At 41.2% G+C, this 17,789-nt stretch overlaps 1 protein-coding gene across 6 annotated transcripts in view; it reads left to right on the forward strand.

Moving 5' to 3' along the window:
* LOC125901158 (doublecortin domain-containing protein 2) overlaps positions 1 to 17,789 on the forward strand; it is a 73,804-nt gene that overhangs the window by 43,159 nt on the left and 12,856 nt on the right. For 2 of the 6 annotated variants that reach the window (XM_049596596.1, XM_049596595.1), the window contains one exon: positions 5,176 to 6,112. The exons of the other annotated variants lie outside the window; for them this stretch is intronic. Coding sequence is in view for 1 of the 2 variants with exons in the window: in XM_049596595.1 (XP_049452552.1) it covers positions 5,176 to 5,196 (21 nt within the window). In the remaining variant the exon portion in view is untranslated. Of the gene's footprint in view, positions 1 to 5,175; positions 6,113 to 17,789 lie in introns of those variants that run through there. 6 annotated transcript variants of the gene reach the window in all.

Here is a 17,789-nt window from a genome sequence, read left to right on the forward strand (position 1 = left end):
CTCTGTTAGGTTCAGTTACTGAGCTTTTTCCCTTCCTCTGCCTCCGTCTCTGGGTGCGTATTTAGCCCTTGGACACTCTCTCTAAAGCAGGCCACTCTCTCAGAAGCCTCAGCAGTATTTCAACCTTACCTCGGGGCCCCCTGCACAAATCTGCTGATGATAATGTCAAGGGCAAGCACATATGCATATGTGTGATGAAAGCTGCCTGCAGGAGGAGAGACACCACAAACACACAACTTTATCCAGCGGAGCAAGGGCAGGGGAATAAGGGAAACGTCTTGAACTACCTACCCGCTGCCCAGTCCCTTCAAGACTTCCCTGTATAAGTCTCTGCACACAGGTTTGGGATGTAATGTGAAATCCAGCCCATCATTTAAAAAATCACTGCTGGAAGGGATGGTCAGGTTTACATAAATGCTCCCTGGCACTGTACGATGTGTGCTGCCATATCTGTGGCCAAACACAGTGCACATGTTGTGGTTTCTCTGGATTACCAGCAGCCCACCACCACAGATCCTACACAGGGGCCGCGTCGGGGGAATAGCTCACATTTAGCTCTTAAGCTACAGCAATCAATATAAATTTAGCATGGTAATGATCAGGTGCAGGGGGTGTAAGTCTCCCGTGCTTCTCTCTCTCTCTTTTCCCGGTTCATGCCACGGCGCTCCTGCTCCCAGAGGCCTGTGGGTAACACAGCTAAGGCTCCACGCTGCACGTCAAACCTCAACTGAGGATTACAGCGGGGAAACAAACAAACAAGGCTGTCTCAGAGTCTTAGCGACAGGCACAGGCAATAGCCGGCGCTGGTAATGAAGCCACTGACGGCACACACTTATGCACAGACACACACACACACACACACACACACACACACACACCTCAACAGCTCTCAACCCTGCACAATTCCCTTCCTGGTGCAGCAGAGGTATTTTAGACTGTGTTAAGGATATAATGGGACAAATAGAGATGATGTGATGAGGGGGCTGTGTGTGTGTGTGACTGATAGATGAGATGCTGTCTCTCAGGAGAGTGTCCGCGATGATGACTATCGCCAGGGGAGGAGAGTTGAGACAGTTGTGGCTCCTGGGTATTCAGATTGGAGTGTTGACAGGTTTATTATTGAAGTTTTTTTCCCATTCTTTCTATCACTGGCAGGGTGGTGTCGGGTGTGATAGTCACTGTCTTCTTCTGTACTTTCCGTCTTGACAGACAACAAGTGTGCTGTTCCTACACCAGCTGGTCTCTTGCCACTCTGGCAGCCATCTCAAGGCATCCGGAGGAGACAACAATGATGTAGATTAATTAAAACGACATAACACTTAATGCTTTTCGCCGTCTATTTTTACACCCAAAGTTGTAAAGAATTTTTACACTGCGAGGTGCAGCATTAAGGCCAAAAGCAAATTGGCTGGAGGACCGTGCCAAATGTAATCGCCTCTACGCTGGCTCGCTCTCCTCGTTTGTGTCAAGCAGGATGCCTAGCCAGGGTATCAAGGCCCGTAATGCAATTGACGACCTGCTGCCTCTGACATTAATAAAGATGGAACATGTACAGGAAATTAAACTCTCACTTTCCTATTGTAATGAGATCTTATCCATCATGATACTGTTTACCTCACAATCAGATAAAATGATCAAATTGAAGCTCAATCAGAGCCTCACACAATGCCATCACTGTAACCTGCTGGCATTACTCTTCTAAATGGATGGAAAAGTGAATGAGATTTAAATAAAGACTCTATATGTTAATGGGCAGGGTTTAGCTCCCCTGGTGATCCACTTTCTACAGAGAAGAGGGGGAGAAGCAACGAGGGGGGGCATGTAGCCAGCACTGAAGATGAATGTCAGTAGTTGTTGTGTTATACACATAGCTAATCTCCTTCTTCTTGTTTTAAAAAATGCAAGAAGGAGGAAAGTGAACACGTTGACCTGAGCAAGCGTCTCAGGCGTCTCTGTGTCCTGGTTGGCCACAAGAGGGAAGTAGCTAGCTACAGAGACAGACCACAGGCCACAGGTCCATAATGGAGAGATGTGAGATATATTAACTAAAGGGTATTATCATCTGCTTTACTTTTACAGATCACTGCATTTTTTTCTTCATTACATGAGTCTATGATCTCTGATACAGAAGAGGGGAGAGCACTATGGACAAGGAGATGAGGCAATGCAGACTTTAATGGTATTGGCTTTTATACGTAATAAGGGGGCACTGATCAAAGGTTCACAATACTCAAAAGCAGCTAGGTTGCACTCAGGAGGGGCACCAAGTGCTCTCCAGCCAGGCTGAGTAAATTGCCAGATCAGCTAATCAGAATTCAACTGGAAGATGTAAGTTAGTGGAGACTAATTGAAGACAGATTTAAGGGGCATCCATCTGGATATGGCAACCCTCTCCCACTCTCCTTAGTAATTTCTGGTGAATATTAATAATGTTTTTTATATAATAGTGTATGTGTGGAGTGGGGAGGGGGAAGGAAGGGTCCTCCAAATGAAGCAACTAAAAAGCCTCAAACGTACAGGGTGAAATTACTCCGAGGATATCTCAAGCAGACTATCCATTTACTTGCCCTCTTGGCTCCTCCTGGGCACGGGGAGGGCGATTGGTGGAGGAGCCACGCACTTATGAAAAACAGCACATGTGGGATGTTATCAGCACCTGCTCAACATGGGTATATGAGCCAATTAAGCAAGTACGGTTGTATGTTGTCCTCCACTACATGATTAGAATCAGAATCTGCGGCTGTGTGGTCCTTCTTGACCGACTCACGTTAAGATGGAATATTCCCTGGAAAAAGGTTCACTTAATGAAGAGTATTGAGCCACAGTATGATCAAGAAGTAGGAAGGATGGATGCAACCGCAGATTAATGAAGTCGTGGAGATAAGAGCGGGTTGAATTTGCATAAGACACTCAACAAGAATTAGTAGCATTATATATGTAATGTAGGCAGTGTAAATGCTGCAGAATAAATGGAGTTTTAACCTGTAGATTATAGTGAGACACACTACTGCAACCAGTGGTGGAAAAAGTGCTCAGATCCTTAACTTAAAAGGACAGTACACCCTAAAATCAAAGCCACATATTTTTCCTCTTACCTGTAGTGCTGTTTATGGGTCTAGATTGTTACTATTTTCTTTCTACCAAACTTCTACCAAACTACACCCACCAACTGTATCACCATGCAGAAGGAAGAGTGCATCTACTCATGGACGAGCTGGTCATGCTAGTGACAGCGCAAAATGTAAATGTTAATGGCGTCCCCCTTGGCTGAGCTGTAACATAAGCTAGCTCAGTGGTGCGATGTAAGCTAGCAGTAGATGCACTCTTCCTTCTGCACAGTGATACAGTTGGCGGGTGTAGATCAGTAGAGAGAAAATAGCTCCTACATGAAACTGCTCACAACAAGGTCTGTGGATTATCTTGAGTTACCAGGTCACAATTTCAGAAAAGAGACATTGCTGTTGACTTTTTCAGATGTATTCTTTTGTCACTTTGAGCACCACAAGCCAAGTGCCATTTAGCTCCATTATATTTGAGAAAAGGCAGACATCTTTACAGCTGATATCTTGAACACTCGGCAACTCACACCAAAACAGTCTACACTGAGAAATAGCACTACAGATAAGAGGAAACATATGTAGTTTTGATTTTGGGGTGAACTGTCCCTTTAAGTAAAAGTAGAAATACTAGAGTGCTCCAGGAATGAGTCCTAAAACCCACAAATGAGTTAGCATTTTTGCATTCCTGCTTCCTGGGAGTTAGTTCATTTTTTAATTGGTTTTTAGTTAGATGCCTGAAATAAGGTCTGTAGTTAACAATTTAAGAGACTTTCACGTTTTGTTCTGTGATATAAAATATGTCATTATATACTCCACTCATTAATTTTAAAGCTCTTAGATACTAACAAGTGGCTAAATGAGACTACAGAACATCACCATGCTGAACACAGCTTTACAGCCTTATTGTGACGGCGACATTAAGTCATATGACCTCAGTGTAATTGCCTAATATTAACTTTTTATGACTGGAGATTGCATTTACATTTCAAAAATCATAATAGTGGTGTTTATTTGTAAAGTTTCTTTTGCTGAACAGTATAAAAAAAGAAAAGTGTTGGCCTCAAATCTTATATTCTCCAATAATCCAAAATTCAAGAGGAAAATATTATTGGATTTTTGGCAAGGGAACTATGGTGATACTAACTTCTGCATCTGCCTACAAATAACTCTATAGTCTATAAATACTCCTTTACAAGTGAAAGCCCTGAATTCACAATAGTACCAAAGTAAAAGTGCATCAGTGTGGAGCCAATAGATACTTTGTATACTGCTGGGTAGATCAGTAGTAGAGTACTGCATCATGTCATATATTTCAATGTAAAAAATAACTAGTAGCAAAGTGTCAAATAAATGTAGTGGAGTAAAAAGCACATTATTTCCCTCTGAGGTGTTGTGAAGTATAATGTATTGTAAAGTGAAAATACTCAAGTAAAGTACAAGTATGACAAAATTTTATTTTAGCACTTGATTAAATGTACTTAGTTACTTTCCATAACTGACTACAACCCTCAGTTTTAATGGCATGTTTTTCCTTAGCTGATAGTTGTCACATTAAAGTCACAGTGAAACAACAGTGACAGCATCTTAATCTTTGTGGACGACAGCAGGGTTTAGTTATGAGAAAGATTTAAATGAAATTTGATGGCACTGTGAAAAAAGTGGGTGAATATTGTGAGCTGTGGGACTGTTCACATCTAAACCACACCTCCTTCACCTGTGTTGTTAGTTCAGGAGGATGATAAGGTTTAAACGAATAAATTAGACCTCACTAACATTCATTGGCAATGTGAAGAACATATGATGATACTGGCCAAATACAAATCAGTGGTCAAGTGCTGCTCAAGATGAGTCATCAGAAACATTTTTATGTTTAACAGGAAGAGATTTTTATTTTTATTTTGCATGTAAAACAAGACAAATGACTAATTTAACACAGGGACACAGAAAATGTGTTTTTTTATTTCACTCTGTCTTGTGTTTTGGAGCGTTCATGCTGTTTAAGCCACAAAAACACATTTTTCTTCACATGGTCTTTGTATGATCCATGTCTTCACTTTTCACGGATTCAATTCTGTGACCCTACGACATCATTTTTTTTCTTCCTTGTGCTTTGCAGTGGATCCAGATCTCGCAGTGAAAACACCGGGGCAAAGAACATCGTCAATATGGCATTCACAACGGCTGTTATTTCCCCCAGGACGTGGAATCACACATTTGAAACAATTCTCTGGGGAGATATTTAGACAACAGACCGATCCAAACTGCTGGTAACTCAAACCTCGCTGTCACACCGCTGCCTTTAACAGACTTTAAAAAGGGAAAAAAGACAGAGAAATAGGTCAATAGATGTATCAGCTGCCACAATCTGTGATTTTATTTGTCTTTTTTTGCACAAAAACATGTAAAAATAGACACACGAACAATAAAACTGAAAAACAATACAATAATGTGAAAGTACAGTATGTTTAAGACCTTAGGGTCATCAGAGAGGTCCTACGTCTCTTAAAGAAATGCACTGTTCCACAGATCCTCTGTACCTCAAAAGAAAGTGACAGTACTATACTATAAAGGTATTTAGAGAAAATGATAAATCCTAAAAGCTGTCATCGTGGTGATTCCATTTAGCGTATGATTACTGTCCCAGATGTCAGTGATGATGGAGGCAACAAGGAGGAGTGTTATATTAGTCCCCAAAGCCTGACAACCATAATACCTTTCCTATTTTACAGCCTAACTTTCTCTTACTCCACAAGGAGACATTTTCACTATGCTGCTTTGATATGCCTTGCTGCTTGGTAGCTGTTGTAGAAAAAAGAAAGAAAAAAAACCCTCCCACCACATCGACAGGTGTCTGATTTCTATTCCCACGGCAAACGCACGCCACAGCTAGATGCAGATTGCCTGTGGAGATCACCGTTTGTGTGAAATAATAGTGTATGTGGAAATACTGGCCCGGGGACAGTCTGCAGGCCTTCAGATGAGATGTGTGTTTGAGAAGAAATGATACAACAGTGAGGGAGCGATTGCCGTAATGATAGATCCCTAACCAGACATTTTTCATAAATGGAAACTTGGGTTTGGGCCTGAAAAGAATCAAGAATGGGTATGTCAAAGTGTGAGACAATTTAGAGAAAATGTTTTTGTGCTAAATTGCTGCATCATGGATACTCGGGACGCTTTAAGGTAATGGAGTTCACGCCTGGGTAGAATCACTCAATCCATGAAAGTTTGGAAAGACTCTTGTTGACAGACGAGAAGAAGTCTGAGCAAGTTTCTCATCTGACTTGCCTTGAATGTTTTCTTTTGATTGATGGGTTTACATTTGACATAATGCACCGCTGAAGCATGAATAAATGGAATACTTTTTACATATATTTAACACTTAGGGTATATCAAGGCTCTCTCTCTCAATGACATTTTCTTCTGGTATGCAAAATGGAAGGTCTAACCTGAGGGTATGACAATATGATTAGAATGGGAAGTCATTCGCCCTCCATCCTCACGGCCACTGTGATAAAAATATAAGAAAGTGATTAGGGGGTAGAGAAAGCTTTAGTTCATTTATATTTTATACCATTTGAAAAAGTAATCTGACCTATAGACGCTGTGGCTCACACTGGATATGGAAGTAAGGAAGCAGACGTCTGTATAAGACTGCTTAATTTCAGTGGAATCACTGCATTATTTACGTCATTAAAAACCAAGACTACTGTATAACCCATATTCAGGGGACAAAAGCACTAATACAAGGTTGGAGATGAAAATAAGGTGACAGCGTGGGCACTCTGCAAAGATATATCTTAAATCAGCCTGATCAGTCTAGCATAATGTGATGGTTATTACATTTAGGCTGTATATATGGATATCTGTCAGGGAATATGGCATGCTGTTAGTGTGGGATCACATCACATATAGCTAGAGAGTTTGACATCAGAGAGACACTGGATGAACTCCATACATTATTACTGCTGCGATGTGTCAGTTTCAATTTTCATTACATTTCCCCTGTGGTTAATAATTAGATGTTTTGCAAACACTTTTTTTTGCAGTCAATTAGGAAAGTGTCAGTTTTTCACCCACCAATTATTGTTTCAAACATTCAGCAATGAGACTTTGAATTTTTTTTTAACCCTTTATTAACTGATTTTTGGCACTTACAGGCAGCAGAAACAAGCTGCAAACACAACCACTGACACTGTATCACCTTTTTGCTCTGTTTTTGGTCTCCACCACCACCTGAGGGAAATTTTGGCTAAATGCTTCACTGTGTTCACCAAATTATAGCTTTGTCTATCAGCCATTTGGTGCTGTTATTGTTGCGCATATTGGGGTTTTTAAAGGAGGGATGTGACATTCTGGGCTGATACGATACCCGTGTTTAAAATAACAATTTGGTTGATAGCTGATACAGATGTTATTCAGATCTGTTTTAAAGTCATGCAGTCCTTCATTACACTACCTCTGTATGGGCACAAATTCAATCATACACAGTTATGAAATAATCTTTAAAATAATCTTCTTTCAGGTGGGGAAAAAAACTGCTTCAGAAGTCATTTTCCTTACCTATAATGTCATAATTCCCTCTGTAATATCTATTTTAGATTGGTTTGTTAAACATCAACACATTTCTCCTTCAAACTACTGTATTTATTCAAGTTTCTCGCAAACTACATTTTACAAGATTACATTTGAACACATCATGAAAACTTACTTTTGCCCAATGCTCATTTTTAATGAGGAGAGTTTGAACGCATCATAATTTAACTCCATCTCCATCAGCAGTTAGTTAGCCAAAATTAGGCTAACTTTAACTAACTCTCCTCGTGCTGATGTCAACACGGATTTGTCGTTCACCATGTAGCATTATGGTGTGTCCCCTGGGCAAGCTGTCTGTTAATCTCAAACATGTTTTCTATCTTCCCCAGGACGACGGGACACCATTAGGTTCAAGCCCTGCTTTATAGCCTGCGTGAAATTGATGTGACACAACAGAAAAACGTCGGCCACTGCTAAGGATTAATGTCATCTTATTTGCCGATACGCCAATGGCAATTCACAAAGCGAATATCGGCTGATACCGATTTGTGGCAGATAAATTGGTGTATCCCTATTTTCAAACTTTTTTGCTGAAAAAACAAAAAAACAAAAACACTAACAAAAAACAGCTGCCAGCTGTGGCTGAAACTGACGCTGATGAGAACTGTGAGAGTGAACCAAAACAGTAATGTTGTGAGGTGTAAAACCAAAACAGCGGACAAAGAAACACCTAAAGTGAAAACAGACTAATGGTTTGTGCTTGAGTTATCATTATGAAGTATATTTTGATTGCATGATGTAATGGCCATATCATTGGCATTTAGATTGGTTCCCATACAATATTTGTTTGCCACAAGGTAAAACATGAAGGCTCGATATACAGCGCAGAGGAAGTGCATTAACCATTGTGCAACCAAAACGGGATGTGGATAGCACTTTTGGTTTTTTTTTCTCCCAGTTTTCTTATCTGTAGCTATCCCTAGTTACCAAGGACTATCAATAGCCTCTATTACAGTGGCTGTTTTAGGCGGGAATACTGCACCGTTATTCTACCTCGCCAGTCTGTATAATAGGTACGATCATGGAATGGGGGACGGAGTTGTCTCGCCTTTAGACCGTAATAGCACCAACAATCGACATCTGTGTAAAATGTGAGCTAGTGGGACAGAAGGAGTATGATGTTTTGATGACTTACATGTGCAACCCAAAACCAGGAGATTTAAAAAGCAGCTAGCAGCAGTTAGCAGCTAACACAAAGCAGAAGAACAGCAACCAAAAATGTTCTTTGTGGCAGTATTGTGGGATCTCTGTATAAAAAAGGCTACTGTAGGTGTCCCCAGTGGCAGAAATGGTGGACAGTGAAACAACCGTAGTAACTGTGCAAAATGCAGTGTGTCCTGTTAGTAGTTGCTTGACTTGGAGGATAAAGGACAGCGATACGATTGTTGTAGCAGTGGCAGCAATAGTACCACTTTGAAACAAAGAGGGGAGAAAAGTTTAAAAAGTTGTCTGTTTCCACTTGAAATGTTTGGAGCTGAAAGAAACTGTAGATTCTGGAGATAATTCTTTGTGGGTTTGTCACTGTAGTGGCTCTTTTATGTTTGAGTAGTTATGTTAATATAAACAAATTGATTATTGCTGCTTTATTTTTATACCTTAACATACACATGTAATTTTTGCAACTGTTGTTACTGTAAACCAATTTAGTTGTAACAGTGTGCTGCTGTTTTTCATGCAAAAAGCTATTACAGTGTTCAGTATTCTGTTTTAGTGTCACCACCCCCATACACATTCTGCTCTACATCACCAAACCAAGGTGAATCAGGATACTGACATGCATTAACTTTGACCCTGCCCAAACATTTACATACACAAAACACAAACCACGTCTGTTGATGCCCCCATAAACATGACACATATGTGATGTGCCTGTCACACACGGGCCATGTCACTGTGACCGTGTGACATTGTGACAGAGCTCGTATGCCTATGTGCCTATTTTGTGTACACATGTGAGATGGGAACATTAGTGGAAGGGGGGGGGGTACATTTTCGGATTTTTGATGAGTGTGATTGTGTGGGTGCGTTTATGCTGCCTCACTTTGACAGCGCTGGTCCGGCTCCATCCTGCAGGTCAGCTGGGGTTTAATTGTCAACCTTAAATATTCATGGGCACATTGAGTAGATAAATGAAGGTATAAGCACACTGTAAAATTTTCAATAGGTCAGGTGTCACTGACTTCACCGGATACAATTTACTGTATGATCCGACATTCGCTGCAATGCCAATTAATATGTTAAGAGCATGAAAAGAAACCCTAATGGCATTTTCCATTTATGCATTATGAAGTAATCCACAATGAGATGGATACCGTTAAGACTAAAGGTGCACTGCAATAAAAAGGAGCGCTTTATGAGGGTGTTTTATATAGGTATGAATCTATATAATTCTAACATAGACTCAAACCTTTGATTCTTGCAGTCATTACTTTTTACCTGAGCAATGTGTTCCCTCTTGATAACCCGAGCACACTGGTCAAATTATTTTACAGTTCATCATCGTACTCTTGGACAAAAGTGATCAAAGCATCTGTTCTGCAGGCTCACCAGGAGTCAGCTGCTCCAGCGCTTTGGAAGTTCAATCTTAGCCCAGTTAGCCAAACTGCTAATTAAAACCAGTTGTACCACACAAAAAATACTGTAGGTCTTGGACAGAGATTAGATGTTGGTTGATAATTAGGCCCAGCAACTACCAGGCCTAACCATTATGTGGCTTACAAAATGCCAGCTTTTAATAGTTATTATAATTATAATAATATATGACCAGTTGAGATTGAAGGTTGACATGTTATAGTGACTGTGGTCCACATGTTGAATCATACTATAAAATGCTGTTTAATAACCAAGTAAATGCTGTTAATGCTGTTTAATAACCAAATAAACTGGGAATATCTCAAATTACATTCAACAGAATTAACAAAACATACCTCTATTTTCAAATTATTATGCTAATGACAATAACGTAGCATCGGGCCGGTTCAGACCAGGGTCCAACAACAACACAGCTGTGCTCCATTGACTCTAATGGAATCGTTTCAGATTTCCTTCATTTTCAGGCTGGTTTTGTGGATTTGAAGCTAAATGTTGTGCCTGGGGCACGTCGTGTATTAAAAAAATCAGACCCTGAAAAGTGTAGGGTTAGCTAGCTAGCTACTGAAGATATAGCCTACTGAATGTATACACATGCTGCTTTTGCTTTTTAATGATTCTAACAGTGAAACAAAGACCAACCCTGCTGTACAGGAACCAGTGAAGGGAAGCAGGGGAACTTTGCTGATATTCAACCAGCTCTGTGTCATCACATTGTGTCAAACACCGTTCATCTGCACACACTGTGATGCCACACAGCTGGTTCAATATCAGCAAAGTTTCCCTTTATATTCATTGTCTTCTGTGATGATCAGCAGTAATGTGGTGGTTCACTTTTATACTGTGATCTGTAGCCTATAGTTCGGCTTTAGCTTCTAACTATCTTTGTCTTTTTAACCTGTTGTTGCTGCTGAGTCAGTTTGACATCCTGGATATATCCTTCAAACACAGACTGTAGACCCCTCTGTCTGCTTCTCTCTGGAATCACGCTTTCATTTTTACAAAAATATGATAATATTTCTTCAGGGAGTGGAGAGTTAGGGAGTTAGTTACAGCGTGGGCTCCATGCTTACTGCAACAGCTTGTCAGACCATCACAAAGGGGTGGCGCTTAGCAAAAGATCCGTTGGAAAGGGCTGTCTGATTGTCTTGTGTCTGATTTACAAATTACTAAAATAATTACTAGCTGAGATATTTCTTTAAGTTTTAATAGTGCAACCTGATTAAGTAAATCACCAGCTTGAGACTAGCTTGTAGTTACTTACTGTAGGAACTTGCCAGCTGGGACAGTCACAAAAAACACTGCAGAATGTAGTGCAACATGTTATTCTTCGGTTTTGTCTTGTAAAAGTGGTAAGTTTTTTGCCAATAATTTTTTGTCACAAACACCACACTTTCCAGGCATTAAATGTTTACACATGACCAAATTAGAATCAGTATCTTAGCAACACAATCAAAGCCAACTTAACCCAACTCAGCCACCCAGCTGTCCCTCTCTTGCCAAGGTTAGCATCCCCTCATCCAGTGTGCATCCATCCTTCTCCTTAATGGCTTATTTGACGATAATTAACCCTGAATCCTACAGAGACGGGCCGGTGAGAGATTGATGGCCTCGTCGGCCCGCTACACCTGTTCTGCCACAAGGCTCACAGTTACCAAACCATGGCCAAATATGACTGCCCTGGAGCCACGCATGTTGATGTCAAAGACAAACACAGGTCCTCCCCAGTGGCCTGGGTGTTCTGTATAGGGCAACATTGTGACCACAACCTCTGATTACACTCATTATTCCACTCAAGGCTGGCTCCTCTAAGGGGCCTCTCCTGCAGTCCCTTTTGTCCCAATTATCTACACTGTCCCTTAAAATGTCTATTCATCTGCAGCTACACATCTTCTTGCATACAGATGCGCAGACTAACCGGAAAGCATATTTCATCAGGCCATCCTTTCGTCAGTGAATCCATTTAGGGAAGGAAACAAGTGCACATTTGGGAGTCTGGCCGCACATGGGGACAGTATAATTGACAGCTGGAGTGAAATGTTGGCGGAAGTTCTTTCATTTTAACAGTTGTTGCTGTTTTGCAGACACCCCTGTTCTTTCTATATCGAGTTAATATGAACATTCGTTTGCTCTTTTGCCATCTTGCCATCTTGCCTCCAAACATGCATGTGAAACCACAGCTCAGAGAAATATACTAACACGTGTAGCACACTTGATTCTGTTGTCAGTGTTTATCAAACTGTTTCTTGCTGTGGTAGATTACTGCTGTGAAAGCAGATCATCATGCCAGTGCTGAATGGCATTTCCAGGCTTCACACATGTGCTTACTATTACCATGAACAGATGTTAATTACTTCTTCCCCCCCCCTTCACTTTACTTGAGATGTTCCTCACTCCCGTAGGTGGAGGCTCTGGTCTTTTTCTCAGCATGTTTGGGGTGAAGCATGGGCCTCTGTCATGTTTGCTGCAGAGGGGCTTTCGGGAGTGGGGGAATAATCGAATGCAGAAAAGTGTTTAATTTTTCATAAACAGAGGAACCACCGAATGCACACAACTAACAATGTACCCCAAAGCAGATGTAGAGCGTTTTTAATTTATGGAGAACTGAGCGAAATGGGCAGATGGAGCAAGAGGAGGTGGAGGCATGCTGAGGGACTCCACTTTTCTCTCTTCTCACCTCACAAACAAGAGAAGCCTGTGAGCGTGTGCCACAACACACACAAACACACTCCCACACAGCGCTCAAAGACACGAGCGCATGCACGAAAGCAGACATGTACCACCCCCACCATTTACATGCACACTTCCCACCGCCTCCATCACTTCCACCACACACAGACACACAAACACACACTTTGTTTCCCCCCCCACCATTTGCAACACAATCCCACTCTCCCCTGTAACCCGCAACAAAACACACATAAATACATCACCCTCTCTCCCTCCCACACACCCATACACAACCAAAAATGATCCCACCACCATCAGCCCCTCACAGACCCACACATTTAAATCCTCAGGGTTCGACTGGACCCGATTGAGAACACTCAGTAATGAACTGCCTCTTGCGCTCTACAGAGTCTGCAGGAAGTAGACAGGCTTCATTCTGGCGGGCCATATGTAGGTATGAATATGCATGGGAATCTGTCATACAGGCAACAAGCACTACATATATATGATGCCAAAGGTCGCCAGTGTGAGGAGTGAAATTAGCTCTCTGCTGGGCATTTGGAGACATGTAAGACTGTGTTTGGAAGCCGTGGGCGGACTGTGAATCATGCTAATGTGTGAATGTAGTCCTTGGCTCACTTTTAGAGGACAACATTGATTGAGAAGTTTGGCCACTTAGTGTTATTATTAGTTTTATTGGAGGTAGAGGAAAAATGTTCAACCGGTGCGTGCTGCAAATGCACCAAGGCCGCATGCAAGACACGGTGGTCCACAGTTTTTGTCTTCCTGACACGATTGTTTGCGTAGACTCATTTGCATTTTTAAAAGCCAAGGTGATGCTGTATGTAGAATTTAAACACGGGCTTAAACCCGGAAAGTATCTGTTGCATGAAAATTACATTGCTGATAGACTATTTGTAATTTGGGGTGAGCAACACCAGAATTCCCAAAGGCACAGGAGGATGTGTCATAGCAACCGTCTGTTTGGGTGGAACACCACATAAAAATGATCGGAAATTTTAATGTTTTACATGTGCTTATATCAAAAAATCAAATACTGGCCCATTTACCATTATCTTTTTTTTTAAGCTCCTAGGTGTTGGTAACAGACTCAAACATCTCATGTAAAGCTTTAAGGCCCTGATACACTCACTCACAACCCGTTAAATACCAATGCTTGGACAATCATGATGTTTTTCTATAAACCCAACCATGTGCTTTTGTTGCTTAAACCCAAGGAAGTAAACCTAATTTTTTTTTTTTTTTTTTTAACCTATGTTCTAAGTTTATTTTGAAAAGTAACTGTGTGCATTTATTAACAAGCAGAAAGTGTACAATCCGAGTGAAAACAGATATTTATCATGATAAGAGACGATGAATGAATGAGCATTTATTGACTCCAGGTAGCCCTACCTAGAGTGCCATAGTTTGACGTTTAGGGCCACTGACCAAGCGTCCATATTTGACGAATTGCAGGTGAGAATGTCTGAGCTGACTGTTGGCCATTGGCCAATGTTGGGCCGTCGGTGAGCATCTATGACCCTAGTTTTTGTTGCGTGTCCTGCACTGCTGGCTCTTGTCAGCCTTTGTCGGCAGCTTTTCAGTTGATTGAGCTAGGGGTGTGCCATATCATTTTGCTTACGATAATACCGGTATAATTTTTGATATCAAGAAAAATTCATATTGTGATACTAAATTACATTTTGATGTCATACTGTTACCCACGGCAACAACAAGCATGCCTGAAAGCAAAATTATTACCGACTCCGCGGTGGTTCCAAAAAGAGGAGCAGCTTCAGCAGTGTGGAATAAACTGTGACATCCTGAATGTTTTATGAACAGCCCCGGATTTCTCAGACTCTTTCAGCGAGTTACCGCTCAGAGGGAACTCATTCAGCGGCTCCTCTGGCAGCAGCACAGCATCTCTCCCTCTCCTCGCAGTATGCAAACAGCAGTCAGTGTCGTCAAGTGATTTTGTCATAAACCTTTGGTAATGTAAACCTACATGACGCTTGTGGCTCAACAAAAAACTACATACATGTGAATGTGTGATAGTTGTGGTATCATAACAGCCTGTCACAGGTTACAGCGTGATGATTAGAGGAGAAATGGCAGAGCGTAAAGGTCCAGGTGGAAAAAAAAAAAAACAACTCATTTAAGATTTTGCTGAAAGAAGGAAATCACCTGTTGATTTATATATATAGATCCCAGGGCACATTTTTTGTATTTGGGAGCTGTTTAAATGTGTAATTTGTGGTAGATTTTATTTTGTTGAACTATTAATATTGTATACAGAATCTGAGTCTCACTCTAAGTTACTGTTGTTGTTCGTTGTTTAATTAATAACAACTTTACTTTTTTTTTTTTTTACTAATTTGTCATATTGTCAAGCATATTGTTATAGCAAACATACCCTGAAATATTGTGATATTATTTTAGGGCCATGTCGCTCACCCCTAGATTGAGCACGTTGAATCCATGACAGAGCCGGTCGGTGAGAGAAACCATTCTGATTGGCTGGTCAGTTTCAGCTAATCAGTCCACAAGAAGAGAAACTGAAGTGAGGAAAGCAAACGAACGACTCAAGTCAAGAGGACATGCACAGGCGGCTCGTTTTCATCTTCTTCTTATCCGATTATTCCAATACACAGATATTTCCACAATAACATGACCATCTGGAATGAAGCAACTGAAGACCAAGTGGTGAGTGAGATGGTGTGAAAATGGTTGGCAAAACCGCTTTGTTTCATGTATGTATCATAACAACAGTTTGTGTATCAGCAGTCTGAAGTGTTCTGCTTTCCCGTTTTGAATGATGGATACAGACTACCGCCACCTGCTGGTATGGAGAGTTATATCCTCTCACACAGGTGCAGCTGTCGGCCACAGTCTTTGCCATGTGTTTAAGTGCAACTTTTTGGCCCAGACACATGCAACCTGAGGTGACCTAACAGTCCGCCTTTGTTGCTGTCAGTTTATTAGTGTTGATTTGGTAAAAAATATGAAACAGTGAAACTTTTACAGCCTGTCTTTTAAAACAAATGTGCACAGAGTACAGTATCTGCTCTCTATCGACATGATGCCAGTCAAACTGAAGGAGTCTGAGCAGTTTTGCTTCATCTCAGCATCTTTTTTTTTTTTTTTGGTTTTCTTTTATTGCCATTTGATTGAACAACTTCCCCTCGCAGGCTCTGCTGCTTGACATGATTTTGTTAGAGTAAGATTTGGCCCTGTTACAGATGTGTTTCATCTCTCCCAGCTGACTTATCACTTCATTTCTAAACCCAAATTCTTCTAGTAAAAAAAAAAAATAAACTAAAGAAAGAGGATGTGTTTTTGTGAGCCGGGCTGCAGCTCCAACAAGCACAACTATCTCCAGCTTGTTAACTATTTATTCGAGGTGACATTAGACCAGCATTATGCTTCACCAAAACACATGTGTCCCCAGGCATGGCCCAGACGGCCTCACTGTCCCGCAGTCTTTCTGCTGTAAATTCCCCACTTAAAATTTCATGATCTCCGCTCTGCAGGATACCACTTCCATCATGAAAGAGTTCTCAAACCTAATAACCGTTACTACTCTGGCGGAGCCATCAAAAACCTATTTGTTTCAGCAAAAGCCCTCTCCCCCATGCAATGCTGCTGGGTAATAATGCCAGATAGGTTTTAAGGGCAATGAATTGTGGAATTACCATTTTCTCCTCTCTCTGTCTCTGTCTCTCCCTCTCTCTTTCTTTCCTTTCTCTCTCTCACATCATTATATTAAACACTTAATTATTCATTGGTAATGCCTGTCATGGTGAAATATTGTCCTCTGCCAATCTGAATGCATCATACTGCCTGGGCCTGCCTCTCTTCCCGAGGTTAATGGCACAGCCCTCACTTGCATTAGCTTGGCTAAATGCAGTGCACCTCATAAGTCAAAGTTCCCTAAGTGAGTGGAGAAGTCATCACCTCGAGCGCTCTCTTTTTCTTTCTCCTTCAGCATGTGGGTCAGTGAGATCATCCCCGCACAGGAACCAGCTCTGAACGCACGCACACGCGTACACACACGCATGTCCACATCGGATCTTTATTGTTTTATCTGAAGGATGGTTTGGGCTTGACAGAGCGGTTGCAGCAGAATGGGGCTTGCCATAAGGGCTTTTAAAGGTGAGGGGTGAATGGATCACTATTCATGCAGTGCACTCATGGACTGAGCATCCATGGATGGCCTTCTATAGGGTACGGAGTATTATGACTAAATTATGAGACTGACATTAGTCATTCCATACGGCATGTTCAATTTGGACGGACATAAACAGTATTAAACAGATTACAGGAGATAGTGGTGACAAGATCTCTCAGGTCTGATGCGAAGATGCATGGCGTCCTCTTTGTGTTAATACACTCTGGCGTGCAATATTTCTTCAGCAAATATGCAGTGCTAACAAAAATGATAGTTTTGTGCACTTAAGCAAATTGCATGTTGATTACATCTCCCTGATATTGCTAAAATGAAATTTATTTTATCATCGGTTAACAGGGTATTACACGTAATAAGAAATCCTTCCGGGATAAAGAAAAAAAAAGAGCAAACATTTAGTTTTATGCCAATAACGTGGAAATGCTGACATATGGGTAAACATTTCACCAGCATTACAGCTTTTTCCCTCCATGGCAAATAAAATGAATACCAAAAACAATTAATTTTATTTGAAGGGAGGTCAATCTGCTTTAACCCCCGCTGAATGAAGTGGCAGAGAAAAGGGGGCAAAAGGATGCCGGAGATTAATACCTTGTCTTGAAAGCCAATATGGATCATTATTTTACAGCCTTCTATTACCTGGTTAAACATGTATGACTTTATGTCAGCACATTATTAAAGGTGCTGGT

Source organism: Epinephelus fuscoguttatus, linkage group LG14 (genome assembly GCF_011397635.1).
Source record: "Epinephelus fuscoguttatus linkage group LG14, E.fuscoguttatus.final_Chr_v1".
Taxonomy (NCBI): domain Eukaryota; kingdom Metazoa; phylum Chordata; class Actinopteri; order Perciformes; family Serranidae; genus Epinephelus; species Epinephelus fuscoguttatus.